General features: G+C 39.5%; 2 protein-coding genes across 3 annotated transcripts; one reads left to right on the top strand and one right to left on the bottom strand.

Annotated features, from left to right (window-relative positions):
- The first annotated feature begins 2,511 nt into the window (after positions 1-2,511).
- LOC105381145 (proton-coupled amino acid transporter-like protein CG1139) lies at positions 2,512-12,703 on the top strand. Of its 2 annotated transcripts, none has more exons than XM_048624946.1 (9): positions 2,512-2,915; positions 4,741-4,872; positions 5,196-5,346; positions 7,537-7,658; positions 7,810-7,894; positions 8,838-9,082; positions 9,577-9,789; positions 11,438-11,607; positions 12,381-12,703. In XM_048624946.1, the coding sequence occupies exons 1-9, from the start codon at positions 2,887-2,889 to the stop codon at positions 12,629-12,631; spliced, it is 1,398 nt and encodes a 465-aa protein (XP_048480903.1). In that variant the 5' UTR covers positions 2,512-2,886; the 3' UTR covers positions 12,632-12,703. The 2 variants fall into 2 exon arrangements, with proteins under 2 accessions (XP_048480903.1, XP_048480902.1); XM_048624945.1 differs by having other exon boundaries at positions 2,513-2,915; positions 4,738-4,872.
- A 3,337-nt stretch (positions 12,704-16,040) lies between these two features.
- On the bottom strand, positions 16,041-21,238 carry LOC125489357. The gene is made up of 2 exons (XM_048625057.1): positions 21,133-21,238; positions 16,041-21,053 (listed from the first exon to the last, which is right to left on the bottom strand). The coding sequence occupies exon 2, from the start codon at positions 21,025-21,027 to the stop codon at positions 19,693-19,695; it is 1,335 nt and encodes a 444-aa protein (XP_048481014.1). The 5' UTR covers positions 21,028-21,053; positions 21,133-21,238; the 3' UTR covers positions 16,041-19,692.
- Positions 21,239-26,801: the final 5,563 nt, after the last annotated feature.

Consider the following 26,801-nt stretch of genomic DNA (forward strand, 5'->3'; position numbering starts at 1 on the left):
TTAATAACCGAGTCGATAGGTCCGTGTACCTACTACATAATTTGTGTATATTAAAACTATGTATTAGAATACTCTGGGTACTTCGATACATTCAATTTTGTACACTGGGTATTTCAGTACATTCAATTTTAAACATTAGGTTACACCTTTTGCTCATATATAATTATGTTAAACTCACAGGTTATGTCTCTTTTATTTCCTCTGCTAATACAATTTCATAAACTAAGTAGGTACCAACCTAAGTAATACGTTCTATAAAAAAATAATTCAATAATTAATAAGGCATTTTTTACTGAGGTATTTGAACTCCCAAGCTAGATAAATCAACAAATTCGATGATAAAATAAAACAACTTTTGTTTAGCTAACAGGCGCAAATGGAGTTTGTTTAAATTATTATCTTCTTTTCTTTGAGTTTAATATAATAAAATATTTGTGGAGAAAAGTAACAACTATAATATTATTATGGAAGTCAAAAAAGCCAGGGAAATTGAAAATAGTTTCAACGAAACATACTCTACAATTTTTAAAAGTTAGTTTAGTTAGTTAAAAACGTGAGTTCGTACTTTAATATAATTATCAAAAATGCGGTCTATTTTCATTTAAAGAATTTATTTATACGAGTACCTAACAAGATTTTCAATAAAGATAATTTTCAACCGTTTTGAATTGTTTAAAATGCTTTTATAGGCTTTATAAAGGAATACTTAGATAAACAATTTCATCGAACAATGGGTTAAAAATAAGTTTTTAGATGGTTCAGCCAGTGAACTGAAGGAAGATAAAACTTAATTCAACATTCCAACTTTGAATTGAATTTTGGAGAAAATAAATTAGTAAGTACTTCATCACGAAGCAGCGCGCCAGTAATTATTAAAGTATCTGTGTAGGTACCAGTCTGGTACCAACCTGTCTGTAGTAGCTTGGCTCGAAATCGGCTGCATTGATTTTTGTTTTGTTTTTGTGAAAAAAACTATATACTTTCAAAAATTATAACATAAGTCCTATGAATAAAGTTCTTTTTCCCTTGAAAAGAAACAAATGTCAGATAAAATTTATATGGATTTGACTGCTGTTATAGATTTTATAAAATATCTAAACAACTTTTGTTTAGCTAACATGCGCAAAATGGTCACCGACAGACGCACCAAATACGCATTCATAAAATTCACATATGTCATACATATTTTTTTATCAAAATGCCGTGTCTGTAAAATTGCTTCACAATCACACGTCATTGATATCGATTCTGAAGGCAGAAATTTTAAATTTAGCGATGTCAAAACCTTAATTTCTTTGTTTAAAATTCGACTCTATGATTGTTTCCGTAAATGACATTTTATGCTAGCAAATTTTTTAGTTTGACAGCGTTAAAATTAGAATTTCTGCCTTCAGAATCAACATCATTGTCCCTGGAGCGCCCCTCACCCCTCAAGTTCACCTCGCTACTTTTGACAGATTCTCATTTTCATTCGAGGAAGGCGGAAGGCTTAAGGACATAAAAAATATGTAAAATTTGCACTCAGCGAGTCGGAATAGCACTTTCACCTGACGTGGTACTATGATACTGTGAGAATGGGCCCGAGCTGTCATGGTCCAATGATGGTCACTGACTCTATACTATTGAAGTAGGGAGACGACACGCTTCCTAATAAATCCGTATCCGTATAGTTATCAGAATAAATAAAAATTGTAGGTAATTTTGTTTCTTTTACGAAATATTACCAGTGTTATTAAAAAAAGTGTTGGCATTTAAAAAGTATGTATGGGTAGCACCATTTCAGTATACAAGTTTAGCGGAATAACTAACTACAGACAATAACTAAGTTCACGCACAATTCAGGTTATCTGGTAGATATCTAGACTATCAGTGTTACTTGACATTATTAATCCTCTTGAAGTTAAGACTCGTGCAGGCATATAGCTGCAATCGCAAGATTAGAGAAGGACAGTACTTATAGAAATATTGATCATTTTTATTAATAGTCCAAACGAGCAAAATTACAGAATTTCTCAATATTATAATTATACAAAAATAGATTTGGTAGTGCTGGCTAATTTCATTGGAGACTCAATATAATAAAAGTCCTGCATTTTAATTTACTGTCTATTTCCAGCACATTGGCAACCCAAGAAAAAAATATTGTACCTAGTCATCGAATCGAACTCACAACCTTCAGCGCCAGTGATCAACACCAGTCGGAAACTAAATTCGCTTCTAAAAGGGACCCAAAGTAATTAGAGTCCAAAAAAGCTGACTTTGCAATAGAAACAAGTGCACAACAAAGTTTATAAAACAACAAAGTCTTTATAATTTTTGACACAAACGTGGTACGTCTTACCCATGTCTGGCCCTTTTTCGATCGGAAATAATAATATCCAATCATTACGTGTTGCAAAGTCTGCATTGCCGGACTCTAATTGATCTGAACAAGCCGGGGCATACCCATACCCTTGACGCGGCGGCGCGCAGTGACTACTAACCTAACTTGTATTTTTATCACACATGAACAATTATTGAGCAAAAAGTGGTTTTCTGCTCGGTAAACAGGTTTCATTGACTGTTATCTTTGTTTTATAATTTCCAACTCTCAGTCGCGATGTTGTGCTCCCGACAGTAGATTGTCAGATTCAAGTGTATCATTTTTGACAGACGTAACTACGGACTAGAAAGCGTCTTTATTTAGACGGTTTACGTGATAAATGTTTTTTTGTAACGTGACAGATTTTCTTTAAAATTATCATTTATGAATAAGTGGACCGTAAAATGTTTACGCTTAATGTGTTTAAATAATATTTTGGCAAAACGTCGATGTACTCACATAAAACAACATCTGTGCTAGTGGCATTTTAAATACTATAAGTGCTTCTGGGATTGCTTGACAAAATGTATGAATTGGATCACAAAAAGGAAGCGTGAGTATTTATTTTGTATTTTTATTAAGTGCTTTTCTCTAATGGTTCGTTGTGTCTTTGGTAAAGATGAACCACCATAATAGACCACCATCTCTGGTTGAAATAGACAACTGCCGTGTGAAAAGATAATATTTTGTTTACTTGCTACATGCCAAATTCCATTAAAATTGGTCCAGCAGTTCTCCAATATAAACTCAGTCTAAATCTGGTTGCAGTAATCCACCGTAGAGTACAGGAGATAAGGTCGTGAGTGTAAGTGATATTGATAAGATAACACACATCAGCGGTTTACTTACGAGTAAATTTTTGTAATGTATGTAGATTACCGTCAGTTACTATCTCTCACTGAGATAGAGCTATCTATGTCTATACAAAAATCTTCTTCATCTTAATTAAAACAAAACAATGCAGACAAAAAAGTTGAAACACAAAGATTATTTTGAATATTTCTCATATTTTCCTTAAAAAAACTTTAAAATAAATATTATATGGAAAGCCATTATTTGTATCACTTTGCATTCATTTTAACTTTGAAGAGAAAACCAACTATCTTTTTTATTGGGGGCTGGCCATAAGAAGTAGTACCTATTGTATCACTTTCGAAATAAACAAAAATTGCGTAACAAATAAAACAGCTGCACATAGTTGTACATTTCTATAATTAAATAATGATACTAAACTCTAAACTACTACAGTAAAACATTCTCTTCTCAGAGTCATTGTGTATGTGTGTTGCAAATATTAGTAAACCAAAATTCCCTTTTTTTTGTGTACTATGACTTTTAAATTCGTAAAAACTGTGATAAGAATGCGCCAAATTAGTAGGAAGATTAGTACACTACACCCACTCACATAACAGGAGAAATCATAATATAGGTAGGTATACCTAAATAACGCCAAATTATTTTGGGTTCAAAGTCAAAGGTATTAACAGGTATTACCCGTACCTTGACTATGACAACACGCAATTTTGTTCTGCTACATACAACAGAACTTATATCTAGATCGAGCCAAGGGCACCGTGATTCCGACTGAGATTTATTCACAAGGTCAAAGTATCGATTTATTATGCCTTACAATATTAATATTGGTTGATAGGTATAGTATAGCTGCATGACATAAACGGACAAACCATTTATACAATACAGGATGTTGCAAAAGTCCTAAAGCCTAAGTAGTAAGCTAAAGTTTGTAAGTAGTACGATCTTTTGATGTAAATTGACTCCTTCTAGAAGCCTTCTCTTTTTAAACCGGTGGTGCTACTTAACAAAACAACAACAAAATTCATAATACCTGTCTTATTATCATTTTAACAAGTCAAACAGCTGTTTACTGGGGGCTACTTTCCATTCGCCAATACTTTCACGAAAGTACTTAAATTATGTTTTAAACGTGTTTACACTTTAGTACAGAAATTAGTAGAGTTCAACTATACCGTCTATACCCAGTCGATTTACAAGGTAGTAAACCATTTCACCCCCGCCCCCGGCAGGTTTATTGTCCTATAGATAGCCCGACGGATGGATCGTAAACCTGAAAAGATTGGATTTGGATTTGGACAATTAAATTGCTGCGTAACGAATAAAATATCCATTTATGATGGAACTCGAGTGTGCTTTGTATTGATTCACTTCTATTATTCAGTGATAAACCTAGATTTTTTTATTTATACCTACAGTCATCAATTTATTACCTCTATTATCACTTTGACTACCTTGCAGGTCTATAGAAACAGTTTTTAACAGGAAAGATAGATTTAGCAATTAAAAAATCTCTATCTAAACAATATTTTTATTGTTAATAATGTTACATTATTTTCCAGTAGCTGCGATTCAATAAATGACGACGTCACGCCTTCACAAACCCAATCAACGATCACATTGCACCGAGACGGGAAATATGAAGACACTCTCAAATATGACCCATTCCAGCACCGCAACGTCGCCCACCCTACATCGTATGTAATCCAAATTTTCATTATGTTCATATTGAGCATTGATCACACAAATTATAGTTTCTTCTTCTTCATCTTTTCCTATGCCTTCTCCTTTGGCTTTTGGCATTAAGTATGCTACGCAATATTACCAAAAACATTTCTATATCCCCTGTTATAACGTCCTCAACTTCTCACCATAACATAATTCTTAACATTTATAACCATATCATGAAAAGTCTAAACCAATGTTGGGAAATCGTCCGACGCTTAAATCCACTCGGAGTCTACCCACACATACAGTAAAAGCTTTCGCGACATTAACTTCAGTTTTTTTCCAATTTCAGCACGTTGGGTTCGTTTTGTCACCTTCTGAAGTCGTCCCTGGGCTCGGGTCTGTTCGCGATGCCCGCGGCGTTCAAGCACGCGGGGTTGATTCCCGGCTGCCTCGGCAGCTTCCTCGTCGGGTTCATAGCCACACACTGTGTTCACATATTGGTGAGTTACCAAACAACTATAGGTATTTTACAATTTAAGTGATTACTTCTGAGACCTCTCGCTCGTACTTATGTTCGCTTTCCGGTACTATTTTAAATGCGACTTAGAGATATGATAAGATGGTGATTGCTCAAACAAATTAATAATTCTCCAAATACTGGTGTTCTAAATATAAATATGTACATGTGTATTTCTATAAAACTGCTAAGCTGTACAGAATGATATGAGCTGAGTCACCCCCTTTTGGCTTACTATAACGCTTTTGAAACACAAAAACACCCTGTAGAAATCTGATGGCCTTATGGTCTCTTCATCCTTCACCACAACTTGTATCTATATCTCTGGTGGATTTGAGATTACCTCAATCGATGAGGATCACGTAGTTAGCATGAATATTAGTATTTTATGCGTCGAAGCTGCCGTAGCGGCTCTACCGTCGATACTAAAAAGATATTCAATTGCAATAATATTAAAGCTCACACTTTGAGATGCAACTTGAAGTGGTTTATCGCGTAGTACCTAATGTATACGTACACGAGCTTATTTATAAATTCAATTTCTATTATGTCAATAACCCGTATGGCATTTTAACTACGTCGTAAATCGTGATATAATGCCTCTGGGATAGGATCATTACGAATATACAGTGTTGATAAAAGTACTCTACTAGAGCTTTACTTAGCTGAGGGTATTCACCGGAGTGATAGGATTAGCCAATCAGATAAGCGTCTGTCGCTGACTCCCAGTGCCCCGGGTGCGCCGGGCGCATACAAGCAACATTTGACACTTAAGGGCTCAAGGAGGCTACTTTCTTGGACCACATTCGCATTGAGTAGTGTTCACATGTACATAATATAATTTATTATATAATTTCCGTATACCGGAGTGTTTGACACTGTGACATAAAAAGTAAATAAAAAGATAGGAACTTACAGAAGGTTTTCTAGCGAACTTACTCCTACCAATGGAATTTTGTCGCATAGCGCACAGCACAGGCGTAGTACCTAATGAAAGGTTAGTTAGCTGTTATTTGTCCCGTAGTGGCAGTTAAACGAGAGACAATAGCGCAATTTGGTCTGCGTCAAGCCATTTACAGGACTGCTGAAGAAACTTTCGCTGTGCTCAGGCCGGTATAGTTGGAAGTATTTTTTCTTGTTATTGTTTGTAATTTTTTTTATTGCACTCTATCATTGACAGTTAATAAATAGCTACCCGCACATGCGATGCAGAAGTTTTCGAGTTACCTATATACCTAGACCTACCTAATAATTTTGAAACGGCCGAGGAGTCTGCAATATTCTGTGTATATATTTTTGGTATTTTGCTTTCATGAATAGTTTCCTTCGTAGTGAATTTTCGTACCCCCCGTGGTCTAATTGCCTCCCGACACGAGGCAGGCAACTTAGTTAGGTTTCTGTTTTTTATAATAATAATATTCTAAGAATCTTCTTTCAGCATTTCCGCGGGATACCTTAGTTTTTATGGTGGTTTTTGATGAAATATATCCGTCACTAATAGCAAAAGGAAGCTGGTAGTACTAAACATAAATAAGAAAAAAAGTGGCTTATTTCAAATGTTGAGCATACGTATCATTAAAAAATCTCTCTAACTGGAATTTTCACTACTACGAGTACAGAATAAGTTTTATAAAGGGTCTAGGTATATTATTATTACAAAGCGCACAAAATTTAGTCGCTGCGACGCCGCCGCTTCCGCAAAAGTTTAGGGGTACGTGAATCTTGAGTTTGACACTGAGGCCCACTCTCCACCAATGCAGAGACCAGACGAGCGAAGAGGAGATGTTTTTTACCGACTAAATGAAATCCTTTATTTATACATCTTTATTTATATTTATAAATTATTTTATTCACTACGGTCTACAATGGAAGCGGAGATGTGAGCTGGGGTGTCACTCTATGTGACGAAAAACAATTTTTTGGAACGCGGCGTGAGCCACGACTCTATCTCGTTGTATTAAACGATTGCACTTGCATTTTCGTAAGATTTTCGTCAGTATAGATTAACTACCGAGTGACTTATGAATTGAGTACCGCTCACCGCTCTCCATTTCTCAGACCTCTTAGATCCACCCAACCTGAAAAACATCGCTTACCTTTTCCGCATTGAACATCTCCACATATCTCCGCAGCAATGGTGGAGTGTGAGCTTAATTACTTAACTTTTTCCCAGGTGCGCACTTCCCGGGAGTTGTGCGAAGAATTCCGAGTGCCGTCGCTGAGTTACACCGACACTTGCGAGACGGCCTTCTCACACGGCCCGAAAAGAGTTCGACAGTACTCCAGACACGTCAGGTAATTGACAAAAGGCGTAATTATGTACAGGGTGTTTAAAATTGATAAGGGTTTAAGACTAAGAAAAAGTTGTTTAGAGTGAGGAGCTGAGTCAGATTTATTCAGTTTATTGCTATAGATTTATACCTAAATATTTTTGTTATATTTTCAGATATTTCGCCGATTTTGCTATGGCGGGGGTCTGTATAGGCGGGACTAGTGTTTATGTGAGCTTTGTCTCATCTTCACTCAAAGATGTAAGTAAGTTTTCATTTAAATACTTATATCATTTTCATTTTATTTAATGCTAACAAATCTACGCTTCGCCGACGATATAGTCTTGTTTGCTCCGTCCGCATCAGTATTGACAGAAATGCTACAAGACCTTAGCACGGCGAGCCTTGAGGTGGGACTAAAGATGAATAGGTCTAAGACTCAAGCCATGACCAATAGCGTCAAAAGTAGGGTCGAGGTAGACGGGCAGGAAATAGGATATGTCGATGAGTATATCTACTTGGGCCAGATAGCATCCTTCGAAAACAGGCAGGACAAGGAAGTCGAAAGACGCATTACCAACGCCTGGAAGAGCTTCTGGTCCATGAAAGATCTAATGAAGGGTACTCTCCCTCTAACTCTCAAACGCCAACTCATCGACATGTGTATTCTGCCTGTCCTAACCTACGGCGCACAGACTTGGTCTCTGACCGAATATCAGAAGTCCAAACTCAAGGTTTGCCAAAGAGCGATGGAGCGTACCATACTTGGTGTACGAAGGATTGACCGAATCCGGAACACCACGCTACGCTCCTCGACTCGTATCACTGATGTGGGCGCACAGACTGCGAAGCTGAAGTGGGCCTGGGCAGGCCACGTCTGTCGCATGCACCCGGACCGGTGGGCCAGAATTGTCACCGAGTGGGTGCCCAGTGATGGACGTCGGCGTCGCGGAAGACCCAGACGGAGATGGCGGGACGACCTCGACAGGTTTTTGCCTCAATGGCCGAAAGAAGCACAGGATCGGGAACGGTGGTCATTATCTAAGGAGGCATTTGCCCAGCAGTGGGACACGATGCAGGCTACATAAAAAAAAAAAAAAAAAAACATTTTCATAGCATATTCTATAAATACATAACCAGCCAGAATCACATCTCAATAAGGTTTCAAAAATACTTAATTATAACAGAATGTTGTTTGTTTCAGATATTCGATAGTTTTTTCCCGGACTACAAACTAGGCTACACAGCATACTGCGCACTCATACTCTTACCTTTAATACTAATAACGCAATTCAGATACCTCAAGTTTCTGGTTCCGTTCTCTATAGCAGCGAATATGTGCCTAGTCGTTACTTTTCTCATAACTTTCTATTACATATTTACTCATATACCTGCGAAGTTTGAGAGCTCGTTATCGGTCAGTGCTCAAGAATGGCCCCTGTTTGTAAGGTATGTAAATAGATTTGTGGGCTCTGGTTTGACGAAATTGAATACCAGTTTCGCAGAAATGACTTGCATTGCACGATATAATATTTAATTTAGTCTAAAATATGGTTTTCGTGAAACCATCAGAGGGACCTAATACGACTGCTGACCATGATGTCCTAAAAGTCATGGATAATTTTAAATTAATGCTAATTAAAAGTTAGAGAACCTAGATTTTATTTCTGAAATACTGGCAGATAAATGTAAGCGTGCTAGGTACTATAAATAGTACGTGAAAGTTACATAATATCTCCGTGGAGGTATAATTTGTAAATGTACTTCATATGAACCACTAAAAGGCTTTATTTGGGTAGCGACCGGTCCGTTAAATCAGCAGCCGTCCGAGTCCGTTTACAAACTTGTTGATTTTCCGTGCAGACTTGAATAAATACAAAATATCCTTAAATATTGAGATAGCCGTAAAGCTTTTCATAAATAAAAGTGTTGTTTTTTTCCAGCACAGTATTATTTGCGATGGAAGGGATAAACGTGGTGATGCCGGTGGAGAACGAGATGGCCAAGCCGCAGCACTTCCTGGGCTGTCCCGGGGTGCTCAACGCCACCATGATCCTGGTCACCCTACTGTACACGGCTATCGGCGCGACCGGCTACCTGGCGTACGGTGACCAGGTGCTGGGGAGTGTCACCTTGAATTTACCGCAACATGAAATGTAAGTTTTATTTACGGACGCTCAACGCTGAAGTGGCAAGTTTCGAGCGCTGTCGCTGCTGAGCTAACTACGACTCTATCTCATTGCATTATACGTTCGATTTCAAGACAACTCTCGTTTAATATTTTTTGTTAAGCCTGTGTGAATCTCCTGATAGCTATTAAGAATAATCTTGTCTCATTTGTTCATTGGTTTTGAATATCGAGTATTGACTGTTTGAGAAAAACAACAGCATTTGGTATATTTAGGCATTTTGTTTAGTGGCTATGTCAGTTTTTGATTCAATTATACTGATAAAGTTTCGCCCTACAATTTAAGATCTCTATCGCACTTAGCCTTGACATTTTCGCGTGTATAGAATCAATTCCAATAAGTATAATATTGAATTATTCATTTTGGCTAGTTTGCCAAATCGATATTGAAGACATTTGACTTGGCTAAAAACTTGCAATGCAATCTACTTTTCATATAACTTTTCTGATTCAATATAACCATGTCAAAACAATCCCAAAAAAAAGGAAATTACTTACCTACATTATTTAAAAATAACATGTTACCATTTTTATGCCAATTTTTGCACGAACGCTTGTCACTAGCGCGTTGGGCAAATGCAATATACAAACATACTCTACCCGTAAACATGATCCACTGTAGGACATTGGGCTTTGACATGGAGATCACACTACACAAACATTTGACATCCAAGACCTAAGAGCAAATATCTGTCTTTAAACAAATATGTGCCCCTACCAGGTATTGAACCCGAAACCTTAGGCAGTCATGCGCTATCCAGTCATCATGCAATATACTACCTGTACCTACAGATTGATTAAATCTCAGTATTATTGACTCGATAGGTTTCCTACTAATATATCCTGGTTATTTATATTATCAGGGAGATAAAAGGAAAATTGGCACTTTCAGATAGATAGATAGAATATTATTTATTTGTACATTCACAAGAACATAATTTACAAAGTCTATAGGTACATATATATACAAACACATAGGTACAAAAAAGGCGGTCTTATTACTAAAAGACAAGCTTTGGGTGGAAGAATATTTATGTTCAAATACTTTTAGTCAGTAAAGTAAAATCTATACTTGTAGGTATTATGAGTCCAAAAAAACAACGTAAAACGCAAAAGATATTACATAGGTAATTATAATTACATAGAGTTAGCGTTCAGTCGCCATCACTCAGAGACACTCCATGCATGGCTCTAAGACTCTACAGGTACAGCACACTGAACCACTTTCAATCACGTTTCTGCACAACTCACGAATTACGAAATTCTCGTGAAAATCTTTGAATCTTTATTGAAAATCGCGATCGACCAATCCGCCTACAAAGCTTTGTAACTTCTGTGAATACGGGGGCAGTTAGCACAATACATCATTTTCATTCATCAATAATTAAGATAAACTATATTTTCCGTGCTAAATTCGCTCTCCAATTTTTGTGTACCTACGAAATAAATAATGTTGGTGAAAGATTTTTGAAATCTGTTTAGTATACTTAGCTAATTAGTTTTTGGGAGTTTTGTTACATTCTTACACCATACGCAATATTATATTTATCCTCAAAATCCTCTACCTACATTTTTTTTTGGTTAGCCATATTTTAATATTTTTATTTTCTTTCCAGATTTGCATTAATAGCTAAGTGTCTAGTCGCAGTGGCCGTGTTCTTTACCTACTGCCTGCAGATGTACGCCCCCATGGACATCATATGGACAAGGATGAGGAGCAGGGTCGAGGAGAAATACCATAACGTGGCCCAAATTGTGCTGAGGACTGGAATTGTTGTTGTCACAGGTACCTATTATTAATGTTGTAGATATAGGGTCAAACAACGCGAACTTGATATTGGGTAAAACTTTGTGAAGAAGAGTAAGACGTACCGAAATCGAAAGTACAAACGTCGATGTCAGAAATTACATTGAATAACAAAGTCAAGTTATTTTAGTGCTGGCACTTGTTTCAGTTGCAAAGTTAGCATTGTCGGACTATATTTTATTCATCTATACATGGACAATTGGACAGATTTAGCTGTAAATTGGCAGACGACATCTGGTTAATTGCAGCAGTCGATGTGTGTAGCAAAGTCACTTCTAAAACCTACATAATTATATTTATGTATCTCAATGGACGTATTGTCGATTATCATATGTATGTAGATACATAAAACATGCAACACGTCGGCTAGTATAACAACATGTCCGCCGTGAATTTACAGCTTTATTTATATAAAAAAGTATTAAATAGAGTGGACGTAAATTCTCGTTTGCACTCCAATATCACGCAAAAGCAATATTCATTTTATTACTTAATTACTCACTCGTAAATTTTATACAACCCAGACGAAATAATTGATTGATTTCGTGCCAATTTTTCAAATTATAGTTATTGATTGATTACGAATTGGCCGAAGTCGACCGATCATAGAGAGAGCAGTATAGTTACCCAGTAGTTGTAGTATTCAATCTACAGTTGTTACGTTACGTCACGCGGAAAAGCTCCTTTCGAGCCCCCCAAAGTAAAATAATATATAATAAACCATCTATTAACACATTAATTATCCCTTTCAGTGATACTAGCTATAGCGGTGCCAGATCTGGAGCTGCTGATCGGCGTGGTCGGGGCCATCTTCTTCTCGACCCTCGGCCTGCTGATCCCCATCGTGGTGGAGACGGTCCACAAGTGGGACCGCGGCCTGGGTCCGTTCAAATATGTCCTGTGGAAGAACGTGCTTCTGCTTCTGTTCTATATTGTAGTGCTGTGCTCCGGCTGTTATGCCTCAATAAGTGCTATTGTTGCTAAGTACTCCACACATTTGTAAAGTGGCTGTTGGAATTTGAGAGGTTAATTAGTGAGATTTTTGCAAATAAAACATTCAGCTTAGATCTGTTGATTGAGTTGGTTTACATTTCACTTCGCTAGTTGAATATGCAACGAGCGCAGACTAGTTCCCACTACATTCCTGATCTGAAAGTTCAATAGTGCAAATTGTTCTAACTCTACATCAGATGATCTATAACATTCTGCACATTGTTCGGTCGGACAAGTTGTTGCTGCTTGCGGATCGTTCATTCATTAAATTCCACCCGCGTAGATAGAAGGTCATCATTAGAGTTTTCTGCAACATTACCGGGTAGAATACCTACAATGAAAAATAACAGTTCAAAATGAGAAATCAATTCCCAATTTAATAGGCCCATAGGGCGGGCGAGTGTTTAGGTGAGAGATAATAATAGTCCGTATTCGTACACAGCACCTTTGACACACTCACGCCAAAAAAATTATGGCAAAGGCGATATTTTCATTCATTATTTACATATTTTAAACCTACCTTTATGATACTTAACCTTCATTTTGGAAACCCACGCTTATAATGTGTGCCTAAATGTAAATTTATGATAATCTTATCGCTTCGTGATTCTGAATCTGTCTTACTCGTGTAACTGAAGTATTAAATTATCGAGATTGCCTTCGTCTAGTTAATGAGGGTAGTGTAATAGTAATTCGGTATTACAGAACACTGATAGATACTTGATCTTAATTGCAGCATCGAGGATAATTCATGTTTACGTAAGATTTAATTTGACATACATGATAACTATCTGAATCATATCCATGTAACTATCAGCCATTTATTATTCTCTTATACAATACAATACAATACAAAACACTTTATTTGCACCAAGAACAAAAATTACAAAAAACAAAACTTAAAAATAAAATAGTACAAAAAGGCGGCCTTATTGCTTATAGCAATCTCTACCAGACAACCAATAATTATAATAATCAGTCAATCAGATTCCGCAATCGCTCCCCTATGACCAATTCGCTATTGGACGGCTCGTCGACAGGACGTTTCATTTCTTTCCATTTCCCCAACATGATCTTTCACGTAAATTTACGTCGACTGGTACCTAACTCTTACCTACATTGGAGTCCACCACTGACAAATTAGTATACGTCGTGAATTACGGTGTATTTTTCTTCCATAATACCTTCCAGTATCTACAGTGGCCTTAGCTCTAGCCCCTTTTGCTGAAAAAACAACGCGCCACCTGGCTCAGTGCTACAGTAATGTATTAACATTGCGGTAAAATGTTTCTGTATTTTTCCCTGAGAGTAGTTACCTATATAAAAGGATGCACTAAGAAAAATGTCCCATGTTTAGACATAATATATCGCCTCTAACGCAGAATTGCACGAAGGAACTTTATACTAAGTTGTTGTTGTTGTTGCAGTTCTATGGCACCCCAGAGGTGCAGAGACTTTATACTAAGGTCTAGCTTAAATGTATTGCCGCCGTGGCAAACAGTAAAGATTGTGCTCATGTGAAAAACTATCTAAAATTTATTTCGTTTATCACACGAAATACCTTTTGTTTACAGTAGTCAATAGTCGCAAGTGGAAAGTCAACGATGGATGTAGCTTTACTGTGATAAATGCGCGAGCTGCGCCGGGGCGGTCCGGAAATTAGAAATTTACTTTATTATCTCCTTTGCGGTAAATTACTGGCAATTTGTCTTTGTACAGCGTAAATATCACCAAGTCACATATTTTTAAACGGCTGCTTTAGCCAGACCTTTATAAAAATTAATGAGTTTTAATAAAAGGCACCTAGGTATTTCAAATCTCTTTTCTTCTTTACGTCCTTCTATATGGAGCTGAAGCCTGGACACTCACCGAGAGAATGGCCAAGCGCCTTGAAGCGTTTGAGATGTGGGTTTACCGGAGAATGCTCAAAATATCGTGGGTCCAGAAGGTTCGGAATGTAACAGTCCTTCAAAGATTAAATAAAAAAGGCACAGAGGTACTGAATACCATAAAAAGACGCAAGCTGGAATACTTCGGCCACATAATGCGAAACCCCAAGTACGAACTCCTCCAAGTAATAACACAGGGGAAAATACAAGGCAGGAGGAGGCCTGGGCGGCCAATGACATCATGGCTGCAAAATCTACGCCAGTGGTTCCAGCTGAGCACAGGAGAATTGTTCCGTGCGGCGGCCTCCAAGACGGAAATCAGCAGGATGATTGCCAACCTTCGATAGGAGACGGCACCAGAAGAAGAAGAAGAAGTGAGGAAGAAAGTTCAAGGAAAAATATGCCTAGTAACTAATATCTTCAAATACTCGTCTAATATCACAAAATATTTCATTTAACTACAAATTACCTGCTACTCATTTGAAATGTTACATTATATATACTTACCTAAATACTTTCAGACATTATAATATAGCATAGCCTTTATACCAAGGAATATTACAAAATATTTCTCTAACGAGAAGCCATGATCTATACATATTAATTAAGTATGTAGCCCATTATATAATTTCCTAGCGTCACATGAACAATTTTGTATTCCTAAAGAGTCTCACTCAGCTGTTGTTGCGTTTATTTGACGTCACTAAATTGGTCTGCTACAAAATCCCCGGCGGAACACAAATCCAATTTGATTTCACTTTAGATGTATTCAGTAAACTTTACATAGCGCATTCAATTTAAACAGTTATTAAGTTCAGGAGTTCTACATTTAGCTACCTAAAGAATTAAGTTTGTCGAGTGGACTGGTATTCGTAATTAGTCTATGGTAGCTGGATACCGTACCACCTGGTACCACCAACACACAGGCGGTCCTCACACTGACACCCATCACGCCGCATGTTATGTGAATGCGTGTCCGAAGGATTGCTGTAAGTATCTCCAATATATTTTAGAAAACACGAAGATTATAACACAGATAAATCACATAAAGTTCATACGATTCAAGAAAATCATAGCGTTTGAGAAAAGCCTTTAGAAAACAAAAAAACGTAGGTACCTCTGTTGATGGAAATTCCGACACAGAAATTGACTCTCGGTAATTGGTAAGAAAACTCTGGTAACCTACCTAGCACTTAAAATCTACATGCCGAAGAACAGATATGCAGGCAACCAGTTACCTACCTGTAGAAAAATAACCTCAGATCGTTTACACGTAACAAAGTTATCGTTGACGGTCTCTATTAATGTCAATCAATCAATCTTTGGTTGTGGCACTATGCCGTGTGTGACTGACACAGCAAATTCCGCCAAATTCAATTGTAATAAGGAACACACATGTATATTATAACTGTCTTTACGGTAATTTAGATATATTTACAGGGTTAATACCTGGAACAAACAGACAAACACAATATATATACAGGACATCACAAATAGGGGTTAGTATAGTTTTAGTATATATAATGACAATATACAAATTTACAGTTTAATATTATTAGTCTTGAGAAATCTGTACAGAATGTTAGCAACTGGAGTATGTACAAGTGTTAGTAGATAATTAATATTTACAGGTTTAGGAATGGACGGGGGGAGGAAATCGTGGAGGGAGGTTTGAAGATTGGGACACTCAAAGAAAAGATGATCAACAGATCCTTCGCTGGTACCGCAGTCACATACAGAACTATCACGCACCCGAATCCTAGCCAGGTGCACAGGGGTGCACACATGACCCAGACGGAGCCTGCAAATAGTGGAGGTAGCAGGTTTATCAAGAAATCTTGCTTTAAAAAACCATGGCCTTTTGGGGATATGGGGTTGAATGTCGGAGTAAAACTTACCTTTGAGATTCCTGGAAGTGTCCCAGGACACTTTCCAGGATCTATCTAGCCTCGGACCTGCGAGCGAGGCAAGGTCATGAGCGAAGTTTTGGTAATGAGTATCCAGGCCCAAGCTAACGGCTTCCTTAGCGAAGGAATCTGCACACTCATTACCAATGATGCCACTGTGTCCGGGAATCCAGGCAATAGCTACCTCAATACCCTGAGTCACACAGCGATGAAGAGTTTCTCTAATTTTGAGAATTATTGGAAATTTTGATTTAGATTTAAATGGACAAGCGATGATAGCTTGTAAACAGCTGGCCGAATCTGATAAAATGATAGTTTTATTTAATTTGTGGGACTCAGTGTAGAGAAGAGCTTCTAAGATAGCTGTTGCCTCGCCCGTGAAGACCGAGGTTTCAGGAGGACACTTGAAACTCAACACAACCCTGTATCTGGGCAGCCATACAGCCAAACCCACGTTGCCATCTTCAGATAATTTAGAGGCATCGGTGTAGATGGGGAGCCAGTCCGGCCACTCAGTATTGAGTTTCTCATTTAGGGCTCTATCAGCCCCAGGGGAGTCCTTTCTGATGCCCAAATCCAGGGCTATGTTGGGTTGAAAAACTAGGGTGTCATAGGGGACTTCGAAAAGGGGGTTAGTTTTAAATTTCACAGTGGGATGAGGGAGGTTAGTGCAAAAAATGAATGTTTTAAGGAGGAAAGAAAGACCATGGTTTTCTTGGGAGTTACATAACCGCCTAAGGGAATCAAGCTTGGCCAATAAGGGGTGAGAGTCGGATTGCCAAATTTTGAAGAAGAAACGATCACACAAATACTGCCTCCGGAGTGAAAGAGGGGGATCAACGCACTCCACCTGCAGGGCATTGGTGGGAGAAGATCTCATCGCACCCGATATAATACGAAGACACTTGTACTGTATTTTGTCGAGTTTTTCCAATGCAGCCTTGTTACAGGGGTCCAGTACAAAGGAAGCATAATCGAAATGGCTTCGAACAATAGCATTGTACAAGAGTTTCTGTGAGTAGGGATGAGACCCCCACCACACGCCCGACAGAGATCTAAGGACGTTGACGCCCCTCTCGCACTTCTGAGCCACATAATTCATGTGATGGGTTCCCGATAATCGTGAATCTAAAATAACGCCTAAAAATTTCACTTTGTTGGCTACAGCAATTGTATCTTCTCCAACAACGAGATCGACATCAGGGATGTGGCGTTTTCTGGTGAATACAACTGCTGTGCATTTTGGGGGGGAGAGAGATAACCCATGACCATCCAGCCAATCCGTGAGGTACCTAAGCGCCAGGTTCAGCTGTACATTTGTCTCTTCTAACGAAGGAGATGCATAGTAGAGAGCCAGGTCGTCGGCGTACTGTAGAATGTCGCAAAAGCAGTCAACGGATTTATCAAGATCATAAGTATAAAGACTGTAAAGAAGGGGGCTTAAGACCGATCCCTGGGGAAGGCCTTTCCATACAAATTTTGGGGAGTCCAAGGTCGAAGGGGATTTTATGTAGATAGATCTCTCCATGAATAGGCTGCAAACCAAACGGGTAAGCTTCACTGGAATGCTCAGCTGGCGCATTTTCTGCCTGAGCACAGGAAGAAGGACGTTATCGTAGGCAGACGCTATGTCAAGAAAGACACCCACAAGGTATTCTTTCCTCTTAAATGCGATGTGAATATCTGTAGTAAGAATTGCAAGACTGTCTAGGGTGCTCATACCTTTCCTAAAACCAAACTGGGTTTTGGCGAGGATTCCCCTGTTTTCAACTAACCATTCCAGCCTGCATTTAATCATGTGTTCCAAGATTTTCGACAAAGCAGAGGAGAGGGCGATTGGACGTCGGGAGTTAGGGTCACGGGGGTCTTTTCCGGCCTTCAATATGGGAACGACTATTTGCTTACTCCAAGAGCATGGAGTAACTCCATACTCAAGAAAGTAGTTTATCAGCTCCAAGTAGAAGCACTTGACCTTGAGGCTTGATTTTGAAAGGAAAGAGTATGGAATGCCATCAATACCTGGAGAAGAATCGGTTAAGCCAGATAAAGCAGATTGAAGTTCATCCATAGAGAATGGAGAATCCAACCTGTCTGAAGATGGTAAGGGAGCTGGTGGAGGACGGAGAGCACTAGAGTGTGGGACATAAGGTGGAGCCAGTTTATCGCTGAACCCTTCTAGCCATAGAGAGGGATCGTTGCATAAGATATCTTCGACATTAAGGGAACCGCGATATCGCCGAATGTATCTCCACACCAGAGAGGAGGGAGACCTAGGAGAAAGATTTTCACAAAATCTGATCCAACCCTGTTTCTTTTTCTTTTTAAGAAGCCGTTTGGTTCGTGCGGCTATTCTTTTGTAACTTATGAAATTTTCCATGCTCATATTAGCTAGATAAACATCCTCTGCGTTTTTTCGATCTTCAATAGCCGAAGTGCAGTCAGAATCCCACCAAGGTGGTGAGACTCTTAGGCCCTTACGAGATTTTTTATTTTTAGCAGAGGATGTGAGAGCTTTTTCGAATAGTTCATAGTTACCAAGAAAGTTGTCACTGGAACAGGGTTGGATCAGATTAAGTTTATCTTCAACAGAGGTGATGAATGTGGACCAGTCATTCCTACCTATCATGTATCTTGGGAAGGCACATGAATCAGCAGGAACGCTAGTTCTGTTAGGTATAGTAATAGAAATTGGAAAATGATCACTCCCAAAAGTATTTGGAAGGACCCTCCAGAATATTGATGTTGAAAGAAGAGGAGAAGAAAAAGTGAGATCAACAGCACTTTTTGGGTTCTGACGTGGAAGGACTCGACGGGTAGGAGAGCCGTCATTTAAAATACAAACATCTAAGGTATCAAGCATGTCTAAGAGGGCGATTGCAAAAGCGTCAGTGTGATAAGAACCCCATGAGGTATGATGGGCGTTAAAGTCCCCCATGATCAGGAGAGGTTGGGGGAGGGAAGAAATGATGTTATAAAAAGATGGAAGCAGAGAGGGATGAGGATTAGGGAAATACACGGACACGAAAGTAATGTCTAAAGCCCTAAGAGCCACAACATTAAATTCCTGTCCGTGAGGGGGGGTAGGGATAGAGGAGAAGATAAGGGAACGCTTCACAAGTAAAGCGCACCCAGCAAACCCGTCATCCCTGTCATCCCGCAGACACGAGTAGCCCGGAACTCGGAAACGAGAACCTGGCGCTAGCCATGACTCCGAGATGGCAACGACAACGGGCTTGATATCGTCAATGAGAGTGAGTAATTCATGTGATTTATTTTTAAGGCTCTGAGCATTCCACTGGAGGACCCGGATCGGGTTCAGAGCCATTCTGGGTGAAGGATGTAAGTTCCTTGAGTTTTAGGGCAACGTGGGGCGGTATTGTGTCGCTGAATTTAGCCAGCAGACTAACAACTAAGGAAAGAAGATTGTCTAATAAGTTGTCATTAGGGGTGATAGAAGTGATAGAGTTGAGGGCACTTCCATTAGGAAGTGAGGAAGATGGGGAAGAGATAAGTGCCTGATGGGCAAGTCTGTCGTAACCAGGACTGAGGGGAGACCTAGGCCTACGCTGTGTGTATACAGTCTTTTTGTATGATTTGTTTGCAGGTGGGCCAATAGGTTGTGAAGCAGTAACTTCAGCGAATGATTTTCTGCTCTTAGGAAGTCGAGCATCGGCTTCAGCGAAAGAGATGCTGTCCTGCGACATAATGACTTTAATGGATTTCTGTCTGGCTTGCTCAGGACAATTTTTACTAGTGGAGGCATGACTTCCGGAACAGTAGATGCAAGTGGGAGGGTCGGCATCGCAAGTCTCACCCAAGTGTGGCTGGGCACACTTGTAGCAGCGAGGCTTGGACCGGCAACTAGCCTTCATATGGCCAAACCTGCAGCAAGCATGGCACTGAATTGTCGGGTAAGTATACCTTTCAATTTCTACCGCTGCGCGGTAGGAGAAAATTTTCTCTGGGAGAAGTTGACCTCTAAAGGTGATGACAATGGTCTGAGTGGGGACGTAGGAAGTATTTCCATTGTTAACTACTTTTCGGCTAATTCTCCGGGCTTTTAGGACAATACCACAGCCAGCCGGGAGGTCCAAGGAACCTACAAACTCATCCATGGAGAGATCAACTGGTACTCGCCTAGCAACACCCATCCGGGTGATGTGGTAGGTTGGAATTACAGCCTTAAATTTGTTTGCAGTCAGGGCAGGATGCTTGATAAATTCATTGGCTGCCTTCGCAGACCTAAATTCTACAGTGACCCTGTTGCGGCCTGTCATTTTGACACCATCCCTTGTGATGTCGGAAATTTTATTTTTGTACAAAAATTGACCGAACTTGATAGCCCTAAGCGGGGATGAAGCAGCTGGAGCTGTACTTCCCGACGAGCTTTCCTGGGTGACATGTACGATGAATGGGCCGGGGTCAGAGTCGTCGTACACCTTGGTGGCGTCGAGACTAGGGTGCGTGAATATGGTTTGGATGCTTGCGGATGCTAAGTCGGGGTCGACAATAACACGCTTACCTTTTGGTGTTGAACTTTGTTCATCATCCCTAGGGCGCTTTCGCGTCTCCTGGGAAGAGTCCGTAAGTATATCAGGTGAGGAAGACATCTGTTGATCATCTGGGGGATCAGGGTCTGGGGGGCGATCCGAGTGGTGCTCCATTATATTGAAATGGAGCTAAAATACGAGTTTACGGACGAACACAACACTTACCACTAACCACCACCACACTTACAACAACAAACAAGTATTAACACTGTAAATTGGCACAGAAAAGGCTCGAAATCGCGCTGATAATTAGGACCACGTGGGTACCCTAGTTACGCTCGAAACCCAATCGTCTCTATTAATGTTATCGCAATCACTCGGTGCTGTCAGAAACAGCAGACTTGGCGCTGTGCTCAGATGGAGTACAAACATTACATAGTCTAAGTAGTCTCAGTACCTACCTACAGTTTCTCTCTTGAGTAAATATACTGCGTGAACTTAAGCCCTACACCACGACAAAGCAGTCACGTGACACGTGCGACAAGTTCTTGACTTTCAGGTGTGACACTGACAGTAAGTAAGGTATTATAAAATAGCTACTTTATATTAAAACTTTTATACGAATATAATAGGTATATATATATATGATTAGTTGAAAAGTTTTAATAAGTATTGGATATTTTTGTCAAAATAGATAGACCCTTAAAATAACTAGCTATTCTCCCGATATTAAAAAAAACAGAAAAATTCAAAGGCTAAACGAGTTTCTTACTGTACCAGGTGTTAGTATCGTAAAAAAACTTATCTTCTTTCGGCAACCTAACAGGCTGTAAACTGAGAAAGTTGACGTTGATATTTTTTATGACACTAACGACTTCAGAAATTCTCACAGCTCTTAACAAAATTACTCACCTGAAATGGGCCTAGAAAAAATAATTAAAAGAAATTATGTTTCTACTTTGATGCTATCACCTCTGACCCAGTTTTAATATATTTTTACACGATGAAAATCCTACAAATCTGATTATGGGTAACTGGATTTTTGATAAATCTCAATGTTTACAGTTATTTTATATTTCCTACAAGTTAGGTACTGCATGTTTACTAGTCAACTAATACACTCACAAGCGCACGTGAGTTTAGTATACCGCTTTTGACTTCTATATTATTTTATTAAGTTTCATATCAAGATTCCCTCTGGGAAGGCTCTAGTTTAAAGATCAGTTTCTGAATTCATCGGTTTCCTTGCTGAGAAAATTGCATTCTGTCATAGAGTAGATAGAGTTATTAAAACTGGCACGAGGATCATCTTATTGTATGTCTGTCAATTAAAATATCATCGCCAGGTGGTACAGTTATCCCTTTTGATGACTGTACATTCGACCGGCAATCTGCTGAATCCATTAATTAATTACCAGTCACTCCTCGCCCAAGACGCGGCCGCAGCGAAGCGCAATATTGCAATTTTGCTGATGACTGCGCTTGCATAATCACTTTATTATCAATACACCAAACTTTGAATAGCCACCTGAGGACAAACTCGTTAATATCTGTAGCGAACGAGGAAATGACAAACTGGGTGACAGGATCCTTGTTACACGGATATTGCTAGTGATTCTGAAAACAACAATTTTTAATTATGTCGAGATAATTAAAAACGATAATTGCGGGACCTATCCCACACATTTTCATCACGTGAGTCAAAAATAATGTCCTGGCACCGAAGGGTCACTGGCAATAGATAACGAAATAATAATTAGGTACATTTTATTTATTAAATCATATGCTATTCCTTCACTGTACTCCTAGAACTTCTGGAAGAGGCACCTTTTTGGTATACCTACAGCCACTTATTTTATACTTTATCGTGGCACCGCGCACCGGGTCGGGTGTAAAATTAAAAGTACTTACGTAAAAGTTGTTTGCGTAATACCTCTAGTTAAGCAATAATAAGACCCTTCTTCGAAAACCGTTTTGCCCCGAACATGTTATACCTATTAGGCCTTTACCAGGAAGGGCTCTTGAACTTTATTACTATCTTCATTAATATTATGAATCTTTGACCGTAATGAAATAATAATGAAGTTACCACATTCATTACCTAACGAAAGTTATAAGCCCCAGAAAGCATCCAACTTTATCTTCTTCCGATTGAGTTCTAGAGTCAACCTTAAAGTTTGTCTGTAAAAATCGCTTTTAGTGATAAGTTCTATACTGTACTATTTTGGTGTATTATTTCATTTCAGATCATCTTTCATGCTAACTTACTGAATTCTTTCCACTCTCTTTCCAATTTTCATTCACTCCAGCCAGCTACTCAGCAGCTCTGAGATCCATCCTCAACGATCTCAAATCCATCGAAATCTCCTGGCACGAAGCCAAGGAAAGAGCCCAGCACAGAAACGTCTGGAGAAAAACTGAGGAGGCCTTATGGTCACCGCACATATATACTCGCAACTTAACCCCTTTATGCTCCTCGTTGAGTTAGATAAACCATCATCACACCAACCAGTTAACCATTAATTATTTTTTTTTGGAGGAATCATAGTTTCATTGCTTTTATTAACCAATTCAAAAAAAGGAGGAAGTTGTCAATTCGTGGGGATCTTTTTTTATGAATACCAAGGTAAGTAGTCTGAACAAAAACACAATAGGTATTTAACATATTTTTATTTATTATTTTTTTCAAATAAAATTCGACATTTTATACAAAAATATTTTCATGACACATTTTAATCTTTTATTGTAGTAACGATGAAACGAATATGAACAGTAAGTCTATGGAACATTATTTACAGGCTTGAAGCCGAATCTGACAACAAAATGGGACTATTTCATACGAACAGTGAAACTTTCGATGTTACCTTCATCATTGAAAGCGTACAAATAAAATGTACCTACTTATCTCTTAATTGTAGAACTTTATTTTTTATAATACTGCCAATTTACATACAAATTATAAAAGCTACATGAATACTTATATAATTACAATTACTTACCTACATTAATGGTAGACAATATTTACATAATTCGTTGAATTTCACATTAAATTAATAAATTGTTTTTTTTTTATTAAGTATTAAAAGTCGACACAGTTTTGTACATATAATGATGGCGTGATAGTGCACTGTATTCTGACTGAATATTTTATAAATTAAATGTTTATATCCCTTTATAATTGAAATTAATTTTGTCATATCGTAGCCTCCTTTTAAGTCTACCACCCGTTCCTCAAAACTATGAGCAATTTCTTAATATCGTGCGCACAATATCTCGGAAAACCATCCCTCGAGGTTGCCGCAGCTCATACATTCCGGGACTACCAATCGATGCGGCTGATCTAATCTCCAGATATGAGTCACTTTACGCCCTGGACCCTTTCTCGGAAGAGACCATAATTGCCGGAGAGGAGCTCATGCTTAAGTTAAGTGACAGCCGTCAACAAAAATGGATGAACATGGTCTCTAACATCAACATGACCCATAATAGCAAGAAAGCGTGGTCGATGGTGCGTAAACTCACAGACGACCCACCTGCAGCTACACAACCAGGGCAAGTTACCGCAAACCAAGTCGCCCACCAGCTGATACTTAATGGCAAACCACCATGCAGACTTCCCAGACTACCCAAACAAGTAAACCAGGAAGAACCTTCCACCAACATCAGCAAGCCGTTTACGCTCAGTGAAATTATCTGTGTCATAAAATCACTTAAGACTGGTAAAGCTGCTGGAGTCGACGACATCATGGTGGAGCAAATAAAAGAGTTCGGCCCTGGGACTGTGTCCTGGTTACTTGCCCTTTGCAACAACTGCACTGATTCGGCAAGAATCCCTAAGCCATGGAGGAAAGCAAAAGTTGTAGCGCTCTTAAAGCCGGGTAAGCCTGCTTCTGAAACTAAGAGCTACCGACCAATATCTCTTCTGTGCCATACATATAAGCTGTTCGAAAGGCTCATCCTTAACCGTCTCACAAGCGAAATAGAGCCAAAACTTATACCTGAACAGGCTGGCTTTAGACCAGGAAAGTCCTGCACCAGTCAGACCTTAAATTTGACTCAATCCATTGAGGATGGTTTTGAAACTGGAAAGGTGACTGGTGTGGTGTTTGTCGACCTATCAGCCGCCTATGACACAGTCAATATAAAGAGACTACTGGTGAAGGTCGGTGCACTCACTGACGATAACAACTTCGTCAAACTTTTAAGTGAGATGCTCCACAACCGCCGTTTCCAAGTTTGCATTAACTCGGAAAAAAGTAGATGGCGCTCTCAGAGAAATGGATTGCCTCAGGGAAGTGTGTTGGCGCCAACTCTTTTTAACATATATACCAACGACCAGCCCCGCGATGCAGGAACAGCTCGATTCCTCTACGCTGACGACCTTGCACTGGCATCGCAGGCAGCTACGTTCGAAGAAGTGGAAGGCACGTTGACTGCAGCTTTGCGGAAGCTGGGTGACTACTACAGTCAAAACGCTTTGAGGCCAAACCCATCAAAAACTCAGTCATGTGCTTTCCACCTACGCAACCACCAGGCAAATCGAGAGCTGGACATAACATGGGAAGGGGTAAAAATCCAGCACTGCTCGTCACCAAAATACCTCGGAGTGACCCTGGATAGATCCCTCACGTACAAAACTCACTGCCAAATCACCAAGAAGAAAGTCAGCTCCCGAAACAACCTTCTGCGACGGCTTACGTCTACCAGCTGGGGCGCCTCTCCGCAAGTTCTACGAACAAGTAGCTTAGCACTCTGCTTCTCAGCTGCAGAATATGCCTGCCCCATATGGGCAAGGTCCGCGCATGCTAGAGAAGTAGATGTTGCTCTTAACGACACAGTTCGTATAGTTACGGGATGCCTCAAACCGACACCGCTCCACAAACTCTACTCTCTGGCTGGGATAGCACCCCCTAGCATACGGCGTAAAGTGGCATGTTCTGTTGAGAAAGCCAAACAAGAATGCGACTCCAGACATCCACTTTACTCACATACTGCCGCACCTTCCCGCCTTAAGAGCCGCAAAGCGTTTCTAAATAGTGAGGTGTCTTTAACGGATGAAAACCCACAAAACGCAAGGCTAAGGCTCTGGGAGGAAAAGCAGCCCCAGGATCCTTTCCTACCTCTTGAGGAAAAACTTGCTCCCGGTAACAGTCTTCCCTGGCACATCTGGAAGACTCTAAATCGGTTGCGAGCAGAGGTAGGCTGCTGCAAGGACAATCTCTGTAAGTGGGGCTATACCGTTGGTACCAACCTATGCGACTGTGGTACCGCCCCCCAGACTATGGAGCATTTACTCTCCTGTCCCCTGTGCCCTTCCACCTGCACACGGGAAGACTTACTCCAGGCCAACCAGAATGCTATCAAAGTTGCTTCTTTTTGGTCTGGACAAATATAAAAAATCGCATTTCACTGACACGAAAGAAGAAGAAGAAGAAGTAGCCTCCTTCTTTAAGACGCGATGCCGCTACAAAGAAAATCATTATCCAGGAACCATCTCAATCGGGTACAGTTAAATCACAACTTTTTTGCCACATTTCAGTTTCTCCGACTCAAGTAACGACTGACTCACACATTTTTTAAAATAATCACAACTTAGATTACATAGATATGCGCTGGAGGGTTACTCTATACTGACGAAAAACTAACGACCGGGAACTGTCGTGTAGTCGGCACGTTTAACATAAAGAGATAGAGTCGCAGCTCGCGTAGCAGCGCTCCAAAACTCGTCATATTGTACAAGTTGTTGCAAAAAGGGTATACTAATCCGAAACCTACATGTGCAGCATGGTATATTGATCAACACAGTTTCTATGGAAAATGATTTATTAATGTTAATGAATTTTACCATGCGGCACATGTAGGTTTCGGCTCTCTGTAGTGTAGAGTGACTCCCC

This window comes from Plutella xylostella, chromosome 13 (genome assembly GCF_932276165.1).
Source record: "Plutella xylostella chromosome 13, ilPluXylo3.1, whole genome shotgun sequence".
Lineage (NCBI taxonomy): Eukaryota > Metazoa > Arthropoda > Insecta > Lepidoptera > Plutellidae > Plutella > Plutella xylostella.

Coding starts and splice junctions, on each gene's coding strand:
- LOC105381145 (XM_048624945.1), top strand. CDS start 2,887: ATGTATGAATTGGATCACAAAAAGGAAGC. Junction 7,895..8,837: donor TCTCATCTTCACTCAAAGAT/GTAAGTAAGTTT, acceptor TGTTTGTTTCAG/ATATTCGATAGTTTTTTCCC. Junction 9,790..11,437: donor AATTTACCGCAACATGAAAT/GTAAGTTTTATT, acceptor TTTTCTTTCCAG/ATTTGCATTAATAGCTAAGT.
- LOC125489357 (XM_048625057.1), bottom strand. CDS start 21,027: ATGTCTTCCTCACCTGATATACTTACGGACTCTTCCCAGGAGACGCGA.